Genomic DNA, 17,721 nt, shown 5'->3' with positions numbered 1-17,721 from the left:
TGTTTAGGTGAAATAATGAGATCATTGGGAAGATTGATCTATTCCAAACTACAAATGTATAAGATTTTGTAATTTGCATGATAATGCTGATGCCTCACAGTGGGATTTATTGCAAAATCAATGGTAGTAAATATAAATAAAAAATAAAGTAAATATAAAAATCGGTAAAAGTGTTAATAAATTTGTATCTTGTAAACTACTGATCCGATTGGAAAATAATGTTCGAACGAATCATACGGGAGGATCTAAACATTCAGAAAATGTAATTTATGAGCACTAGGATATTAAAATTATTCGATATTTCTCTTGTTGAAATAAAACGAATAATTCGAATAAAAGATTTTAACTTGTTCAAATAATTCGATCACACGTTTAAAATTTATTTAATTTCATTTTTTTTTAAACAAAAAAGAACGAAGTTTATTCGTTAAATTTAGCAACTCAATTATTGATAATGTTAACAAACTTTCAATAACAAAGTTCATCATTAAATTTTCATCAGAAATATTCTGATCAGATCCCCTTCCGAACAATCTACAAAATAGTTGACTAGCAAACTCTTTAGTTTCCGTTTTGAAGCTATGCTTTACAAAATTTGAGCTAGTTGGACATGATCCTAAATTCAAGTAGAATTTAAACGTATTAAGAACTTTTTATACCGTTCTTTACTAAATGAATTATTAACGTTTTCTAAATTATTTATAACAAATTGTCTTATACCCTCAATCTCTATCAACGTTGCCGAACCTTTGCTTAATCCAGTGGTCTTTGGGAATTACACAAATCTGTCCAAAGTTTGATATCTTTGTCAATGAACCTGGCTAATTTGTAGTCAGACAGTGCATGATTAACGCATTTACAAATACGCAAAAAGTTTATTAGCATGTTAGACAAAGATATCCAACGATGTTTAAGATCATAGTCTTTGTCTATTTCAACATAATTTTTATAAATGTCATCCTCAATTTCAATTTCTACAAGTGTTTCAAAATCGTATTTGCCATCACAACACCAATTTAATCTAAGTTAATATTTTGATTATTAATTGCGATTCTGCTAATATTTCGAAATCAATTCTAAATTATCCAGCCTTTTTTTACTAAATAACAAATATTTTATTCCGTACCTTTTATTTCCATTGGTTCTTGTTTTTAGAATTTTAACGCCTCGCAGTAATATTTATATATTTATAGATGGAACTATCGGATTTAAATTTATTCGTTTTATTCGATTATTCTTCGTAAAATTGTTCGAATTATTCGTTATTCGAAAATGGTAATTTTAAAATTGTTCAAATAATTATTCATAAGAAATTATTCGATTAATCGAACGATCATTACTCCAATGAATATCTAACATAGTGAGCACCCTTGTGCATTTTCAATACTGTTACGAAATTGTACTTGAATTCAAATATAACGATTTTAAGGGCTGATTTAAAAGTAGCATAATGCTTTGTAACATATCTGTGGGCATTATTAAATAAAAGCTTTCAGTTGATTTGAGCGTAAGTTGGCAACGCTGTATTCGAATTCGAATATTCAGTTAAAGAACATTGTAGAAAGTACACCACAGATGGCGTATGCATTAGTAAGATCTAGAATATTCGAATTTTGACAGTTAAAGAACAATATAGAGTGCAGATGGCAGTGTTATAAATAGTGGCAGAGGTTGCAGTCGTGAGTCAGTTTATCAGAGACGCTATTTGAATAAACATCAACTGAGTGCCTTAAAGTGTGCTGTATTTTTCAAATGAATTCGTATACATTATAAAGTATCTGTATTTCTGAGAAGTTATAAACGTGTATTAAAAAACATTGAGTGACTATTTAATTCTGTTGTTGTACATTTTAAATAAATAAAGAGTTGTTACAATTTTAAAACTACTAAACGGCTTTTATTTGCAATCAAAAGTATCCGGTTTATTTAAAGGAAATAAATCAAACGTTTTGAAAAGGTTAAAACGTAACAATACTAATAAAACCGTATCAATAGAGAGTATTTGTGGAAGATTTCAGCCTGCTAGCATCTTTCGTTTGGGCCCTATCGTGTTTTCAACAGACATATAAACGGACGGTCATAGCTAGATCGTCTTAGAATTTTTTACCCGGAATATATATACTTTAGAGGGTATGCAATGAATATTTTGATATGCTACAAATGATATTGCAAAATCAATACACCCCCATCTTTTTTGATGGTGGGTAATAAAAATGTATTAATTTCCATGTGTCACATAGCAATAAAGGTCAAAAATATTGCTTAATTATATTCAAACTTATAAATACTTTTAATTTAAATTTAATTACAATGTAAGGTACTTCCCACAATTCTAGCTCGCAGTCACTATAATCACGGTTTGCGAATATGAATACAAACAATTTACCATGTAAATAATTCTAATGACCACCAACTTTTCAAAAAAGCAGTATAATGCATTTGTAATTTTAATATCAACCTTCCAATAATAACAATATATTAAACGAAAATTTTTTTATGAACTTTCAAATAAAAAAGTAGTATACCGATCGACTTGTAATCACTTTATGAGTCGATTAAAAGACTCATAATTTTAATATGTAATATGCATAATTTTAATATGTAATTTTAATATCAACCTTCCAATAATAACAATATATTAAACGAACATTTTTTTATGAACTTTCAAATAAAAAAGTAGTATACCGATCGACTTGTAATCACTTTATGAGTCGATTAAACGATGTCCGTTCGTCCCACAGAGGGATGGCTTCATACATTTTTGTGCTAAAATTATAAGGAGTGACGGTAGAGCACTAAATTAAGAAAAAAATGTAATTTTATCAAAATCGACCACGCCCAACGCCCAACACCCAACGCCCACTACCCATACAATCCAAATCGATTTTTTCGCATAAAATTGTTTATATCCAAGCAAGAGTCTTGAAATTTGGTACATACATTTTTTAAAACAACAAAAGCACGCATGCTAAGTTTTATTAAAATCAGCCATGCCCACCGTACACCGACCATGCAATACATTTTTGTGCAAAAATTATGAGGAGTAGTTGTAGAGCATTGAAATTTGACACAGAGAATTATATGGACTAAATTAAGAAAAAATTAAATTTTATCAAAATCGTCCAATCACAACGCCCACTGCCCATACAATCCAAATCGATTTTTTCGCATAACATTTTTACTGTCCAAGCAAAAGTCTAGAAATTTGACAAATATATTTCTTGAAATAAAAGAAAAACGCATGCCGAGTTTCAATAAAATCGGTCACGACCACCGCCCACGAAAGAAGAATTTTTTTGATATTTCTTTTATTATTTGACAACAAATTTTAAGTTTTCATCCTATTTCGAAAACTTCCGAGAACGATTTTTTTTAATCGAAACAAGACACTCCCGCCTTTAATTTCATTAAAACAACAGCTTGAGGGAAAGTGGGCCTACATTATTTTTTTTCCATGGAAAATCAAAAAAAAAATAATTTTCAGAGTCTTACCCCCATTAACACGATGTCTGGTTATGCCTTAACTAATAGTTATATTGTCGGTTAAAATTATTTTTGTATGAAAACTGTCAGTATAACTATTAGTTAAAACATAACCAGACTTCGTGTTACTGGGGGTTATAGATATGACCATATCTTCTTAACGGTTTATGATATCCACATAATTTTTTATTTTTTTGTATTTATAGAGAAATGCTATATATTTCAAATGTGTTAAAGGTAAATTGTATTATCAAGAAAATTATATTAATTTGGTCCATAATTAGTCATAGCTCCCATATAGACGCACTTCCAAAAATCACTTTAACGTGCAAAAATCTCTTAAAAATGTTGCTATACACACAAAATTCAACATAAATAACTTTCATATAGATATAAATCACACGTCCTAATTTAATGGTGATCGGTCCATAACTGATCATAGCTCCCATATAAGGCCAACTTCCGAAAATCATTCACGAAAATAAATTATTGAAATTTTAAAAGAAAAATTTCAATAAACTTTCTTACTTGTTTTTATATAAAAATCTTTATAAATTATAAATAGTTTTAAATAACACTCGTTTTTATCTTTCTTTTCAGGTGAGTTATTTTGGAATATTTTTCATAAATAAAAAAATATATTAAGTAAGTATTTATTATATGTATTAAGAAACAAAATAAGACAAACATACATAGATCGGAAGCTCTCCTGTCACAGACCTAACTCAGTTGTCAAAACCCAAATTGTTGAGAATGTATTATGTGGAAACAAAAACATCACTCGTATGTGTGATTATTTTGAGTAATTTTTTTGTTTGAGATTTTTTCTAGTTTCTGCTCTATATGTATTTCTTTAATTTTTTTTAGAAGAAAAAAAAGTTACAAAAACTAAAATAGTTTATAATAAAATAGTTTACAAAAAAAAGTTTTTAAAAAAAATTTTTAAAAACCTTTTAAGAATTTAAAAGAAGAAAATAAATATTTATGTTAAAATCTTCATAAATTATAAATATTTTTATTTATAGATTTTTGGTAATTATTCGAACTTTTTATATATATAATTTGAAAGTAAATTTTTAATTAGGCTTAAGTTCATTTTTATTATAATTTATTTGTAATAATTCAAAGAATATCACTGAATACTAAAATTTTTAGACAATTGGCAAATTGGAATGCATTTTCTACCCTGCCAAGGGCGTCATCAACAATCTTCATTGTCAAGGTCTATTTGTAAATATCATCTATTTAACTTACTATTATTAGGAATTAGAATATGGGAAGCCTAATTCATATTTATATTATTTTGTAAATTAGACGAAATTTCAAATATTTTTTATTATATATGTGTATTCTTATTATTACAAATTTATCATTTTATTAGTGTTGCTGTAGTCAACCTTTGGTTAACAACGAATCAACACCAAGGAGAAAGAAAGAAAAACACAAAAACATTCATAGCTGAATTGTTAACCAAAGGTTGACTACAGCAACACTAATAAAATGATAAATTTGTAATAATAAGAATACACATATATAATAAAAAATATTTGAAATTTCGTCTAATTTACAAAATAATATAAATATGAATTAGGCTTCCCATATTCTAATTCCTAATAATAGTAAGTTAAATAGATGATATTTACAAATAGACCTTGACAATGAAGATTGTTGATGACGCCCTTGGCAGGGTAGAAAATGCATTCCAATTTGCCAATTGTCTAAAAATTTTAGTATTCAGTGATATTCTTTGAATTATTACAAATAAATTATAATAAAAATGAACTTAAGCCTAATTAAAAATTTACTTTCAAATTATATAAATATTTTTATTTTTGAATAATAATTATTTTGCAAATTTTGTCTTTTTGAAAGAAAAACCGATTTTGAAAAAGTTTTTTCAAAAAGCAGTTTTGTAAAAAAAGCTTACAAGAATTCCGAAAGCATTTTTTTTTTTAAAAAAACTATTCTTTACCAAACAATTTCTTTATTTTATTAAAGCCACATTTCACAAGTCAATACCATATTTTCAACAATTGGATATGTTGTCAATTGACAGCATGTGTTTAAATTGATAAAATAATTACTATGTAATTAATATATTAATTTAACTCAAAATTATTGTATGTTTATTGTTAATGACTCACTTCTTAAAATGCATGTCCTTAATCTAGCAAAATTCATTGAAATGCAAAAATTTTCCGAGAAGGACAGTTCATTGTTCTATCATGACAAAAGTTTTTTTTTTAAGAAATGCACTCACTCTCCACTGAGTATTTAGTATTTATTTTACAATTTATTCACAAAGTAAATCTTTTCCTTGTTTTATTTGAAACAAAGACATTAAAATCAAATGTCAATTTTATAAATCTTCTTAAAATTTATAGTATTTTTTATATATTCTTGCTACATATCATGAAATTTCAAAAATAAATACATACAAATACATTAAGCTATAAGTGAGTAAATGCAGGAAAAATCAACAGCTGAGCCTCGTGTGAAAATGAAAATAGTATTTAGAAAAAGGTGTTTTTTGCATTTTTATAAAATTACATTGTACACATTACTGATTTAACTTATTTTAGAAGGAAAATTAAACTTAAACTTGAACTGAACCTAAAATTAATGAGAATTGAACTAAAATTTCGCCTGGAATTTGACTAGAATTGAACAATAGCCCAACAAACTATTATTATACCCTTCACCATGAGTGGCAAGGGTATATAATTTGTAATTTCTACATTTGCACCCCACAAAGTATATATATTCTGGATCGTTATAGATAACGGAGTCGATATAGCCATATCCGTCTGTCCGTCTATCTGTCTGTGTGTTGAAACCAACTTTCCGAAGCCCCCAAATAACTTACGTACTCGATTCATACATCAATATCTCAGTTATCGGTTCACAAATGGCTGAGATATAAAGAAAAAAAAAGGACAACCTCGATTTTTGACCCATATCTGGATTACTAAATCATTAATATGGATATCTAATGATAGATATTTCAAAGACCTGTGCAACGCCGTATATAAGACTATAGTAAGTTGGACCTATAATGGGACAAAATCAGAAAAAATATTTTTTAACCCGGATTTTTTTTTACCAAAAAAATTTTTTCTCTCTAAATATTAAATTTTAAAAAAATTAAAAAAAATAATTTTTTCAAATTGAAAAAAACAACTGGAAAAAAATTTCAATTTTGTTTACCTAAAAATATTTAAAATTTTTATTTTAAAATATAATTTGGTGAAGGGTATATAAGATTCGGCACAGCCGAATATAGCTACCTTACTTGTTTTTTTAACCACGTTAGCTTTAATATAATTTCAGATATTATCTTTTCTAAATCATACATTTACAACTGTTATTTCGGTCAAAATAGTCACCGACTACATGAAAAAACAGTACATGAAAAAATTATTAAAACTTTACCTTTCTAAAACATCACAGAATGTCTTCATATTTCTGGCCCGATTTGGCATAATGCCACTATGAAAAGAAGGCCCTTGAGTAGTATTCCAACAATACTCTAGTTTCTAGATAACTTAATATATTCCTGTAAGTATATCAATTTCCGCCGTTACTCAAGCCTAAAGTGTATTTAACAAATACAAATACAGCTACTGCAACAACATGACGAAACTTAAATAAGTTAAAATGCATTAAACGTATGTACGTACAGATAAACAAATAATAAAATTTACGCACACAATTCGGTAAAACTGCGAAAACAAAAACAACAAACAAAAAAACATTAAAATTTTAAATACAAAATTATATTAATTTTGTTATTTTTTTTTTTTGGTTTTTTGTTCCTTTATTGTGCGGCGTGGTTGCACTCAGACTCAGACAACAATTACAAATTAAACAAATACAACAACGGAAAAAAATAAACAAAAACAATGAAGCCTCATACACTCTGTTGAATGAAGTGGCAATAAAGTCTATTCGAATTAAATGCAAATGAAAACGTTTTCCGAAAAAAATCATTTTATTAAAATTGGAAAAATGTTTGCGTTGCGAAAAACAGTTTAAAATTGTATTCAAAGAAGTTCGGTGGAAGAAGTGACTCTTGTACAAATTTTACTCGTATCTAAATAATGAATAATACAAATAATAACTATTAATATTTAATAATAAAGTTATAAAGTGATGTTACAAAAATAACGAAAACTATAATAATAATATATACAAATAGTAATAATTAAAAATATTTAAACAAAACATTTCGAAATATTTCGATATGAAATTCGAATAAAAATAGAATAATTTTTGTATAATTCAACACTGATATGAACTATTCAAAAAACATTTATTATACCCACAAATAAACCACAATAAATTTCAAATTTTATTATGACTTAAACATTACCTCTCAAATCACTAATCACATCCGTAACACCACTAGCACTTAGTCGTCTATTTGACAATAATTACAAAAAATCCCTTAAAATCTTCAAGTCATCATTTAAAAAAGAACTGAACTAGAACAGAACTAGAACTGAACTAGAACTGAACTAGAACTGAACTAGAACTGAACTAGAACTGAACTAGAACTGAACTAGAACTGAACTAGAACTGAACTAGAACTGAACTAGAACTGAACTAGAACTGAACTAGAACTGAACTAGAACTGAACTAGAACTGAACTAGAACTGAACTAGAACTGAACTAGAACTGAACTAGAACTGAACTAGAACTGAACTAGAACTGAACTAGAACTGAACTAGAACTGAACTAGAACTGAACTAGAACTGAACTAGAACTGAACTAGAACTGAACTAGAACTGAACTAGAACTGAACTAGAACTGAACTAGAACTGAACTAGAACTGAACTAGAACTGAACTAGAACTGAACTAGAACTGAACTAGAACTGAACTAGAACTGAACTAGAACTGAACTAGAACTGAACTAGAACTGAACTAGAACTGAACTAGAACTGAACTAGAACTGAACTAGAACTGAACTAGAACTGAACTAGAACTGAACTAGAACTGAACTAGAACTGAACTAGAACTGAACTAGAACTGAACTAGAACTGAACTAGAACTGAACTAGAACTGAACTAGAACTGAACTAGAACTGAACTAGAACTACTATCTCATTTGTAGATAAGTACTTTTAGAAGTCTGCGAAAAATTGTTGTTGATGCCCATTTATTTTCATTGAATCTAATTTGACAGCCAACAATTAACACTTTAAGCTTTAAATCACTTAATTAGGTTTAATATTATTCTGCTATAATTTACAATGAAACAAAAAAAACACACTTTTTCTATGAATTATAACTTAAATAATTATTGTTCGCATAATTTTTAATAAAGTCCACAAAATTTATTAAGACGAAAATTACCATCTAATAACTCAACCTCATTAAAGATGACAGATTTTATTATAAGATATGCTAAAAATACTGTTTATATTCGGAGAAAAAGTATAAAAGAACAAGAAATCATCTATAGATAAACTGTCCATACAAATCATTAAAAGAGTTTTAATCATTTCGAGTGTGTGTGATGGGGACATCATCCTACATGAGTGTAAATTTTTATTATAAAAATTTTTTGCTCATCAGCAGCGAAAGCAAGTAATGATCGACAAAGAACTGCAAAGAGCTCTTTATAGAAATCAAATCAAATAAAGAAAAAAAGTCTCTTAAGTTTTTGTTGAATTTTATTTTAATTTCTGGTGCCTTCAGCCAGCAGCTGACAGGCAGCCAGGCAGTCAGACAGGGAGGTGATGTGGTTTGATCTGTTTTTCTTTCAAACAGCTCGTCCAAATGAAAATTATTTTATTTATTTTTATTGTTGTTGTTTTTGTTAATGATTTTTTTTTATTTCCAAGCGCAAAAAAAAACAAATGAAATGAAACAGCGCTCTCTAAAAGTGTTGCTACTTTTTCGCCAACTAAGTAAAATCAACTTTAACATACGTTCGCAGTTCTTAGTGAGTGAGCGTTACGAAATATTTATTTCGCGTGGCCAAAATAGAAATAGAATTTGAAAAAAAAAATTTTTGAATTTATAAAAAAATACGAATATTTTTTCTATATTTATATACGAAAAATATGGAAAATTTCCAATTATGGCATGATAATTTTCCAAAATAACAAAATAAACAAACATAAAAACACAGCATATAAACAAATTACACAGTAATTTTACAAAATTCCAAACAAATTAAACACAAAAAAACAACAAAAAAAAATTATAATATTAAACAAAATTACATTATACTACAACAACATTTACACCAAAACAAAAGAATGATTTTGAAACAAAATGAAAATTAAATACATGTTATACCAAATGTCACATTAAAATACATCTTTATTTCTAATAATGACACATTAGTGACATAAAACCATCAACCAAATTGCAACACAACAACAACAGCAACAAAAAACTGCATCTAAAATACAAATTACACAAAAAAATAGAAATAAATTTAAATATTTTTAGTATTTGAAAACAAAAGCCATAAAATCTACAAAACAACCACCACAATTTTACCAGCACACAAAAAAATTTAATGAAAAAAAATATAGAAATTTAAAAAAAATTAAAAAAAATAATCTAGAAAAATACACTATAATCTAAAAGCATTTTTACACTACAAAAACCATCATAAACTATTTAACACAACAATTTACAGCAAACTAAAAGAAAAAAATATATATTTTTTTCATCAATTAGTCATTGTTTCAGTTATCAATTTTATATAGCTCTAAAAAATCCATTTAATCCTTTTATGACCATTAAATATTTTTACTCTACACATTTAATAAAAAATTTATTCATGGTCTTTGCTGACCTCACAGTTTTTTTTATAAATCCAATTTAAAACTAAATAAAATAGTGAGATTTATATATGATTTAAATAAAAATATATTTACTTTTCTATATTTGTTACAAAAATAATACTTGTCAATATTAAAACATACACAAATAAATGTCTTTTACAGCTAACGTTTATTTCAACCACAAATAGTTATTAAAATTATTAAGTCGATATTATTTTTAAATATTTATTTACAATTTCTATTGAAATTATTTCATATGAGTCATATGTGGCGTATGAGTGTTATTGATACAAAATATATACGCTACAAATTTCGTTTGATGTGTTTTTAAACCAGAAATATAAAAACATTAATATTAATTTTAATATTTTGTTTCTACAAACTCCTCCGAAAACATGTGTATAGTATTCATTATTAATATTTGTAAGCCTTTTGTTCGGAAAATATTAAAAGCATTTTCTTGTTGAAATAATTTTTATTTTGACATGTTGCTCTAAAACACATCGAAATAAGTGACATTTTAAATTCAATGATAACGTTTATATTTATGAGTGCGTAATGATTATAATATAGATGTTAAATAGTGAATATGTATTTCCAATTTAAATGCCAAAACATCATATTATTTATAAATTTCTAAACCGGTATTTTAATACAAATTTGTACTATTGAAATCAGTATGTGATATATTACAATGATGCAAAATTATTAATTGGATATCAAAATAAAAAAATAAAACAATATTTGCTGCCTAAAAATATGCAATATCACATCTTCTGCATTACTTTAGTTCAGTTCTAGTTCTGTTCTAATTCAGTTCTAGTTCAGTTCTAGTTCAGTTCTAGTTCAGTTCTAGTTCAGTTCTAGTTCAGTTCTAGTTCAGTTCTAGTTCAGTTCTAGTTCAGTTCTAGTTCAGTTCTAGTTCAGTTCTAGTTCAGTTCTAGTTCAGTTCTAGTTCAGTTCTAGTTCAGTTCTAGTTCAGTTCTAGTTCAGTTCTAGTTCAGTTCTAGTTCAGTTCTAGTTCAGTTCTAGTTCAGTTCTAGTTCAGTTCTAGTTCAGTTCTAGTTCAGTTCTAGTTCAGTTCTAGTTCAGTTCTAGTTCAGTTCTAGTTCAGTTCTAGTTCAGTTCTAGTTCAGTTCTAGTTCAGTTCTAGTTCAGTTCTAGTTCAGTTCTAGTTCAGTTCTAGTTCAGTTCTAGTTCAGTTCTAGTTCAGTTCTAGTTCAGTTCTAGTTCAGTTCTAGTTCAGTTCTAGTTCAGTTCTAGTTCAGTTCTAGTTCAGTTCTAGTTCAGTTCTAGTTCAGTTCTAGTTCAGTTCTAGTTCAGTTCTAGTTCAGTTCTAGTTCAGTTCTAGTTCAGTTCTAGTTCAGTTCTAGTTCAGTTCTAGTTCAGTTCTAGTTCAGTTCTAGTTCAGTTCTAGTTCAGTTCTAGTTCAGTTCTAGTTCAGTTCTAGTTCAGTTCTAGTTCAGTTCTAGTTCAGTTCTAGTTCAGTTCTAGTTCAGTTCTAGTTCAGTTCTAGTTCAGTTCTAGTTCAGTTCTAGTTCAGTTCTAGTTCAGTTCTAGTTCAGTTCTAGTTCAGTTCTAGTTCAGTTCTAGTTCAGTTCTAGTTCAGTTCTAGTTCAGTTCTAGTTCAGTTCTAGTTCAGTTCTAGTTCAGTTCTAGTTCAGTTCTAGTTCAGTTCTAGTTCAGTTCTAGTTCAGTTCTAGTTCAGTTCTAGTTCAGTTCTAGTTCAGTTCTAGTTCAGTTCTAGTTCAGTTCTAGTTCAGTTCTAGTTCAGTTCTAGTTCAGTTCTAGTTCAGTTCTAGTTCAGTTCTAGTTCAGTTCTAGTTCAGTTCTAGTTCAGTTCTAGTTCAGTTCTAGTTCAGTTCTAGTTCAGTTCTAGTTCAGTTCTAGTTCAGTTCTAGTTCAGTTCTAGTTCAGTTCTAGTTCAGTTCTAGTTCAGTTCTAGTTCAGTTCTAGTTCAGTTCTAGTTCAGTTCTAGTTCAGTTCTAGTTCAGTTCTAGTTCAGTTCTAGTTCAGTTCTAGTTCAGTTCTAGTTCAGTTCTAGTTCAGTTCTAGTTCAGTTCTAGTTCAGTTCTAGTTCAGTTCTAGTTCAGTTCTAGTTCAGTTCTAGTTCAGTTCTAGTTCAGTTCTAGTTCAGTTCTAGTTCAGTTCTAGTTCAGTTCTAGTTCAGTTCTAGTTCAGTTCTAGTTCAGTTCTAGTTCAGTTCTAGTTCAGTTCTAGTTCAGTTCTAGTTCAGTTCTAGTTCAGTTCTAGTTCAGTTCTAGTTCAGTTCTAGTTCAGTTCTAGTTCAGTTCTAGTTCAGTTCTAGTTCAGTTCTAGTTCAGTTCTAGTTCAGTTCTAGTTCAGTTCTAGTTCAGTTCTAGTTCAGTTCTAGTTCAGTTCTAGTTCAGTTCTAGTTCAGTTCTAGTTCAGTTCTAGTTCAGTTCTAGTTCAGTTCTAGTTCAGTTCTAGTTCAGTTCTAGTTCAGTTCTAGTTCAGTTCTAGTTCAGTTCTAGTTCAGTTCTAGTTCAGTTCTAGTTCAGTTCTAGTTCAGTTCTAGTTCAGTTCTAGTTCAGTTCTAGTTCAGTTCTAGTTCAGTTCTAGTTCAGTTCTAGTTCAGTTCTAGTTCAGTTCTAGTTCAGTTCTAGTTCAGTTCTAGTTCAGTTCTAGTTCAGTTCTAGTTCAGTTCTAGTTCAGTTCTAGTTCAGTTCTAGTTCAGTTCTAGTTCAGTTCTAGTTCAGTTCTAGTTCAGTTCTAGTTCAGTTCTAGTTCAGTTCTAGTTCAGTTCTAGTTCAGTTCTAGTTCAGTTCTAGTTCAGTTCTAGTTCAGTTCTAGTTCAGTTCTAGTTCAGTTCTAGTTCAGTTCTAGTTCAGTTCTAGTTCAGTTCTAGTTCAGTTCTAGTTCAGTTCTAGTTCAGTTCTAGTTCAGTTCTAGTTCAGTTCTAGTTCAGTTCTAGTTCAGTTCTAGTTCAGTTCTAGTTCAGTTCTAGTTCAGTTCTAGTTCAGTTCTAGTTCAGTTCTAGTTCAGTTCTAGTTCAGTTCTAGTTCAGTTCTAGTTCAGTTCTAGTTCAGTTCTAGTTCAGTTCTAGTTCAGTTCTAGTTCAGTTCTAGTTCAGTTCTAGTTCAGTTCTAGTTCAGTTCTAGTTCAGTTCTAGTTCAGTTCTAGTTCAGTTCTAGTTCAGTTCTAGTTCAGTTCTAGTTCAGTTCTAGTTCAGTTCTAGTTCAGTTCTAGTTCAGTTCTAGTTCAGTTCTAGTTCAGTTCTAGTTCAGTTCTAGTTCAGTTCTAGTTCAGTTCTAGTTCAGTTCTAGTTCAGTTCTAGTTCAGTTCTAGTTCAGTTCTAGTTCAGTTCTAGTTCAGTTCTAGTTCAGTTCTAGTTCAGTTCTAGTTCAGTTCTAGTTCAGTTCTAGTTCAGTTCTAGTTCAGTTCTAGTTCAGTTCTAGTTCAGTTCTAGTTCAGTTCTAGTTCAGTTCTAGTTCATTAACTCCCGTATCTTAAATTCCCTTCTCATAAAGTTTTGGATCAGTAATACCGTTGAGTTTTTCTGTGAAAATTGTTTTATGTGTCTGAAATTTGCTTGAGAAAATGGCAAATGAGAAAAAGCCCTAAGAAAACTTATAATAAATATGTATTTATTTATTTACAATAGAAAAGTTAATTTTATTTATATTTTTCTTAAATCAACACGTGCATGAGTCATGTGTTTTAGCCTAAAAGCCAAAAAGAAAAACTGTTATAGTTGTCATATTTTCGATGAGTCTATTTATAAAATTAAATTGGCGATCTCATTTTCTTAAACAAAAATATGTAGACACATTTTTTATGAGAACATAATAAACATTAAAGATTTTTTTGTTGGCATATAATTAAAGAAACAAATATTTGTTATAAGTTGTATAAAATTTTAAGAAATAGGACTGGATAACAATAAAATTTCAAGTTCAAATATAAAAACAAATTAAACCCAATTAGTTTTATTAGGTATTTTTCCCTTAAAGTTTTATGGTATTTTGCAGATTTGTTGACTAAACTGAATTTTTATTACTCACAGCCATACAAATTGAAATGTTTTTAAACATTTTCTCTTAAAATAATGATTTTTATTTGAAATATTAGTTTAGTTTGACGCAAATCATAAAACACGTGCAATTCCTTGACACATAAATTTGAATTTTTTATTACTCATACGCCATGATGACCAGGCGAAATACTCATATTTGGATTACCACACATATAATGGTTTAAATTTGGAAGTTATACTTCAAAAATATATCAAAATCAGATTTGTATTTATACAAATTAAAGAAAACATCTTTGAAAACTTAAAAAAATATATATTTTTTTTAGAAATACATATGTATATCCATTTCTTATATTCCAAATACATAAATGCTTTATAGTTTTTCATATTTTCTTAATTATTGTGTATTTTTAAAAGAACATTTACCACAATTTGCAATTGTTTGTTGTTGTTGTGAATTCTACATATTTTTAAAAAATTCAAACAAAACTTGAGAAAAACATTGATACATCTTTTCTTTTAATGACCCCAATATATCAAATTGTTTATATTAACAATACAATTTTTAAAGATTTTATGGTTTATTTGTGTGTTATAAAATGAATAAATAAATAAGATTTTAAATGAAAAAAATGAAAAAAAAAAGAAACAACAGTGTTGAAAAATTTAACAAATTAAAAGTGACCATAAAAAAATTGTTTAACACAATTATTTATAATTTTCTTTTCACACAGGTTATAATTTTGTTTAAAAATTATAAATAAAAATATTTACCAAAAAAATACCAAAATAAAAAAATAAGTTTGAGTTTTATATTCAAAATAATGCATGTTTTTACATTTGATTTAAATCAAGTAATAATAAAACACCAGCAACAAAAGGTTATAAAAAATCAAAAATTTTTAAAGAAAAAAACCGCATGATTTAATTTAAAACAAGTCCTTTAAATAAGTTTATTTCAATGAATTTAGGAGGATGAAATAAAAATTTATAAATATCAAGCTGTGTGTAAATGTGTTTTGTTCTCAATTAACAACAAAAGTTTATGTGTGTAGAAAGTTAAACAAAAGTTTAAAAAAAAACCCAAACCTAGTTGATCATTTTAATTAATCATATGCAAAAAATAATAATAAACTATTACTACAGCAATAATAAAAAGGGTTTTCTACAGTTTTACACACAAAAGTTTAAAAATTAATACACTCACATACTTGTGCAAAGCAATATTTACATTGTTTAACACCAAACACGACGTCATTTAAAGGATATAAATACAACCGCAATTGTTCAGTTAAGCACACTTGCAAATATGGCTGATATGGATGTTATTGAAGAACAGACTACCACAACTACAACATCATCGAAATGGAAGAAAAAAAGAACTACAACAACGGTGGGTTATTTAAATACATATAACGATTTACTTAAAATTAATATTGTTACTGAGTGAGTGACTGGCCAGTTCAAACTTCTGATAATATATACATATTTCAAATCTGTGCAGGTCCATTAAAAAAGATTTGAGGAATTTATAATTTGTATACAAAAAATCCAGCTGTATTAGGGATTTAGAGTTCTCCATTATCTCCATTATTTGGTAATAGATGCGTGCAAAATACCCAAATTAAAACATTTCTTTACTTTAGACCTGTTAATCTGATTTTTTAATTTTATATCTCATATGAATTGCAGATTTTAAATTTTTTCTTATCAAAAAATTATATATCATAAACTAGTATGAAAGTATGGTCGGGCTTGACCGACCATACTTTCATAATACCCTACACCAAGTAAATCAGCAAAAACATTTTTATTTTAAAATATCAATAATTTATATTCGTAAGTGATTTTCGGAAGTTGGCCTAATATGGGAGCTATGACCTATTATGGTCCAATCACCTTTAAATTAGCACGATTTATGTCTAAATGGAAGTCGTTTATGGTGAATTTTGTACGTTAAAGTTATTCTTGGAAGCGGGTCTATATGGGAGCTATGACTAATTATGAACCGATCGTAACAAAATTTGGTGACATGAATTTCATATATATAAAACTAATTTGGAGCGAAATTTGTTGAGAGACATATATAATTTAATGACCAATATATTTATGACCGATAAAGTCCAATTTCGGGAGAACATTTGTATGGGGGCTAGGTGCAATAACGGACCGATTTCAGCCAGTTTCAACAGGCTTGGTCCTTGGGCTGAAAAAATTATATATATCAATTTTATTGAAATATCTTCAAAATTGCGACCTGTAGTTTGCGCACAGCCATCAGAAAGTGATTCTAAGTCGATAAATAACAATCAGAATGGAATAATAGTCGAGGTTATTGCAACTAAGGGATATACCTTGGTCTTTGTGTATATTTTTATAACAGATTGTGCAATTTTTATAAACTTGTCTTATATTAATCCTTGAAAGTTCTCCTTATTTATTACTCAAATGGTAATTTTCATTGCAAGTAAAGGAAAATTCATGATCTCTACTCACTTCGGATTGGTCAGGAATGATTCCTTTGCTTTTTTGCAATGTCTATGCAGCTCACGACACCCATTCGAAGCTGGCGAATGTGAGAAGATGACTAAAGAACATCTAAGGTCAGTAGGAGATAACTATATCCGAAACTTAGTTTTTTTTACCAATAGTTTGCCCTGAATGGCTTGATCAGCGTCTCAGGAAGTAGTACACAGAGAAAACAGATTCGTGATAGCAACCGAATTTGTTGCCAATCGAATGATTCTACATTAGTAACCGAATTTTACAGCTGTAGCTACAATATTTTAGAAGCGGTAACAAAATTTTTATTGCTTCAAACGCAAAATTCTATATGTGCAACCGAATCATTCGATTGGCAACAAATTCGGTTGCTATCACGAATCTGTTTTTTCTGTGTAGGAAGAAGACTTGTATACCCTTCGAAAAACTGATAATCAATGCATGCCTGGAAGGCTGCTGGCAGTCCTAGCACCCATCGGATGCGGAAGCCTAATCAGCTACTACATCTTAAAATTAAATGATTTTTGTAAGCATCCCATGAAAATAGGATGAATTTTATAGCCACTTGGATCGTGCAATAACATACTCAAATCGTGGTGATATTCTGGTAGTACTGATGCCCAAACAAATGCCCAAACAGGACCCAACAACACTAGCCTTGAAACCGATATGGGGGTACATAGATTAGGCAGGAGAACTGAAAACGCGGAACTTTTTGTGAACATGTGCGCACACAAAAGACTATGCACAAAATAACGTGGGTATCACCTGACCATATTACAGAGAATTATATCGATCATATAGCTATTTCCAGGAAATGGAGCGGTCCACTGTTAGATGTGCGAACCAAAAGAGGTGCTGAAATAGTCAGCGATCAACACCTATTCACTGAAAGAGTCCGTATAAAGCTAGCTGCTGTAAAAAAGATAGCCCCAT

The 17,721-nt window shown here is 28.6% G+C and overlaps 1 protein-coding gene across 4 annotated transcripts in view; it reads left to right on the top strand.

Annotated features, from left to right (window-relative positions):
- The window catches only part of tmod (tropomodulin), a 301,961-nt gene that overhangs the window by 99,419 nt on the left and 184,821 nt on the right, over positions 1-17,721 (top strand). The window contains exon 1 of one of the 4 annotated variants that reach the window (XM_065515196.1): positions 15,477-15,676. The exons of the other annotated variants lie outside the window; for them this stretch is intronic. Coding sequence (XP_065371268.1) covers positions 15,593-15,676 — 84 coding nt within the window. The 5' untranslated portion in view covers positions 15,477-15,592. Of the gene's footprint in view, positions 1-15,476; positions 15,677-17,721 lie in introns of those variants that run through there. 4 annotated transcript variants of the gene reach the window in all.

This window comes from Calliphora vicina, chromosome 1 (assembly GCF_958450345.1).
Source record: "Calliphora vicina chromosome 1, idCalVici1.1, whole genome shotgun sequence".
Classification (NCBI taxonomy): Eukaryota; Metazoa; Arthropoda; class Insecta; order Diptera; family Calliphoridae; genus Calliphora; species Calliphora vicina.
Note: the sequence above shows the minus strand (reverse complement) of the source record. Positions and strands in the feature narration are given on the sequence as shown.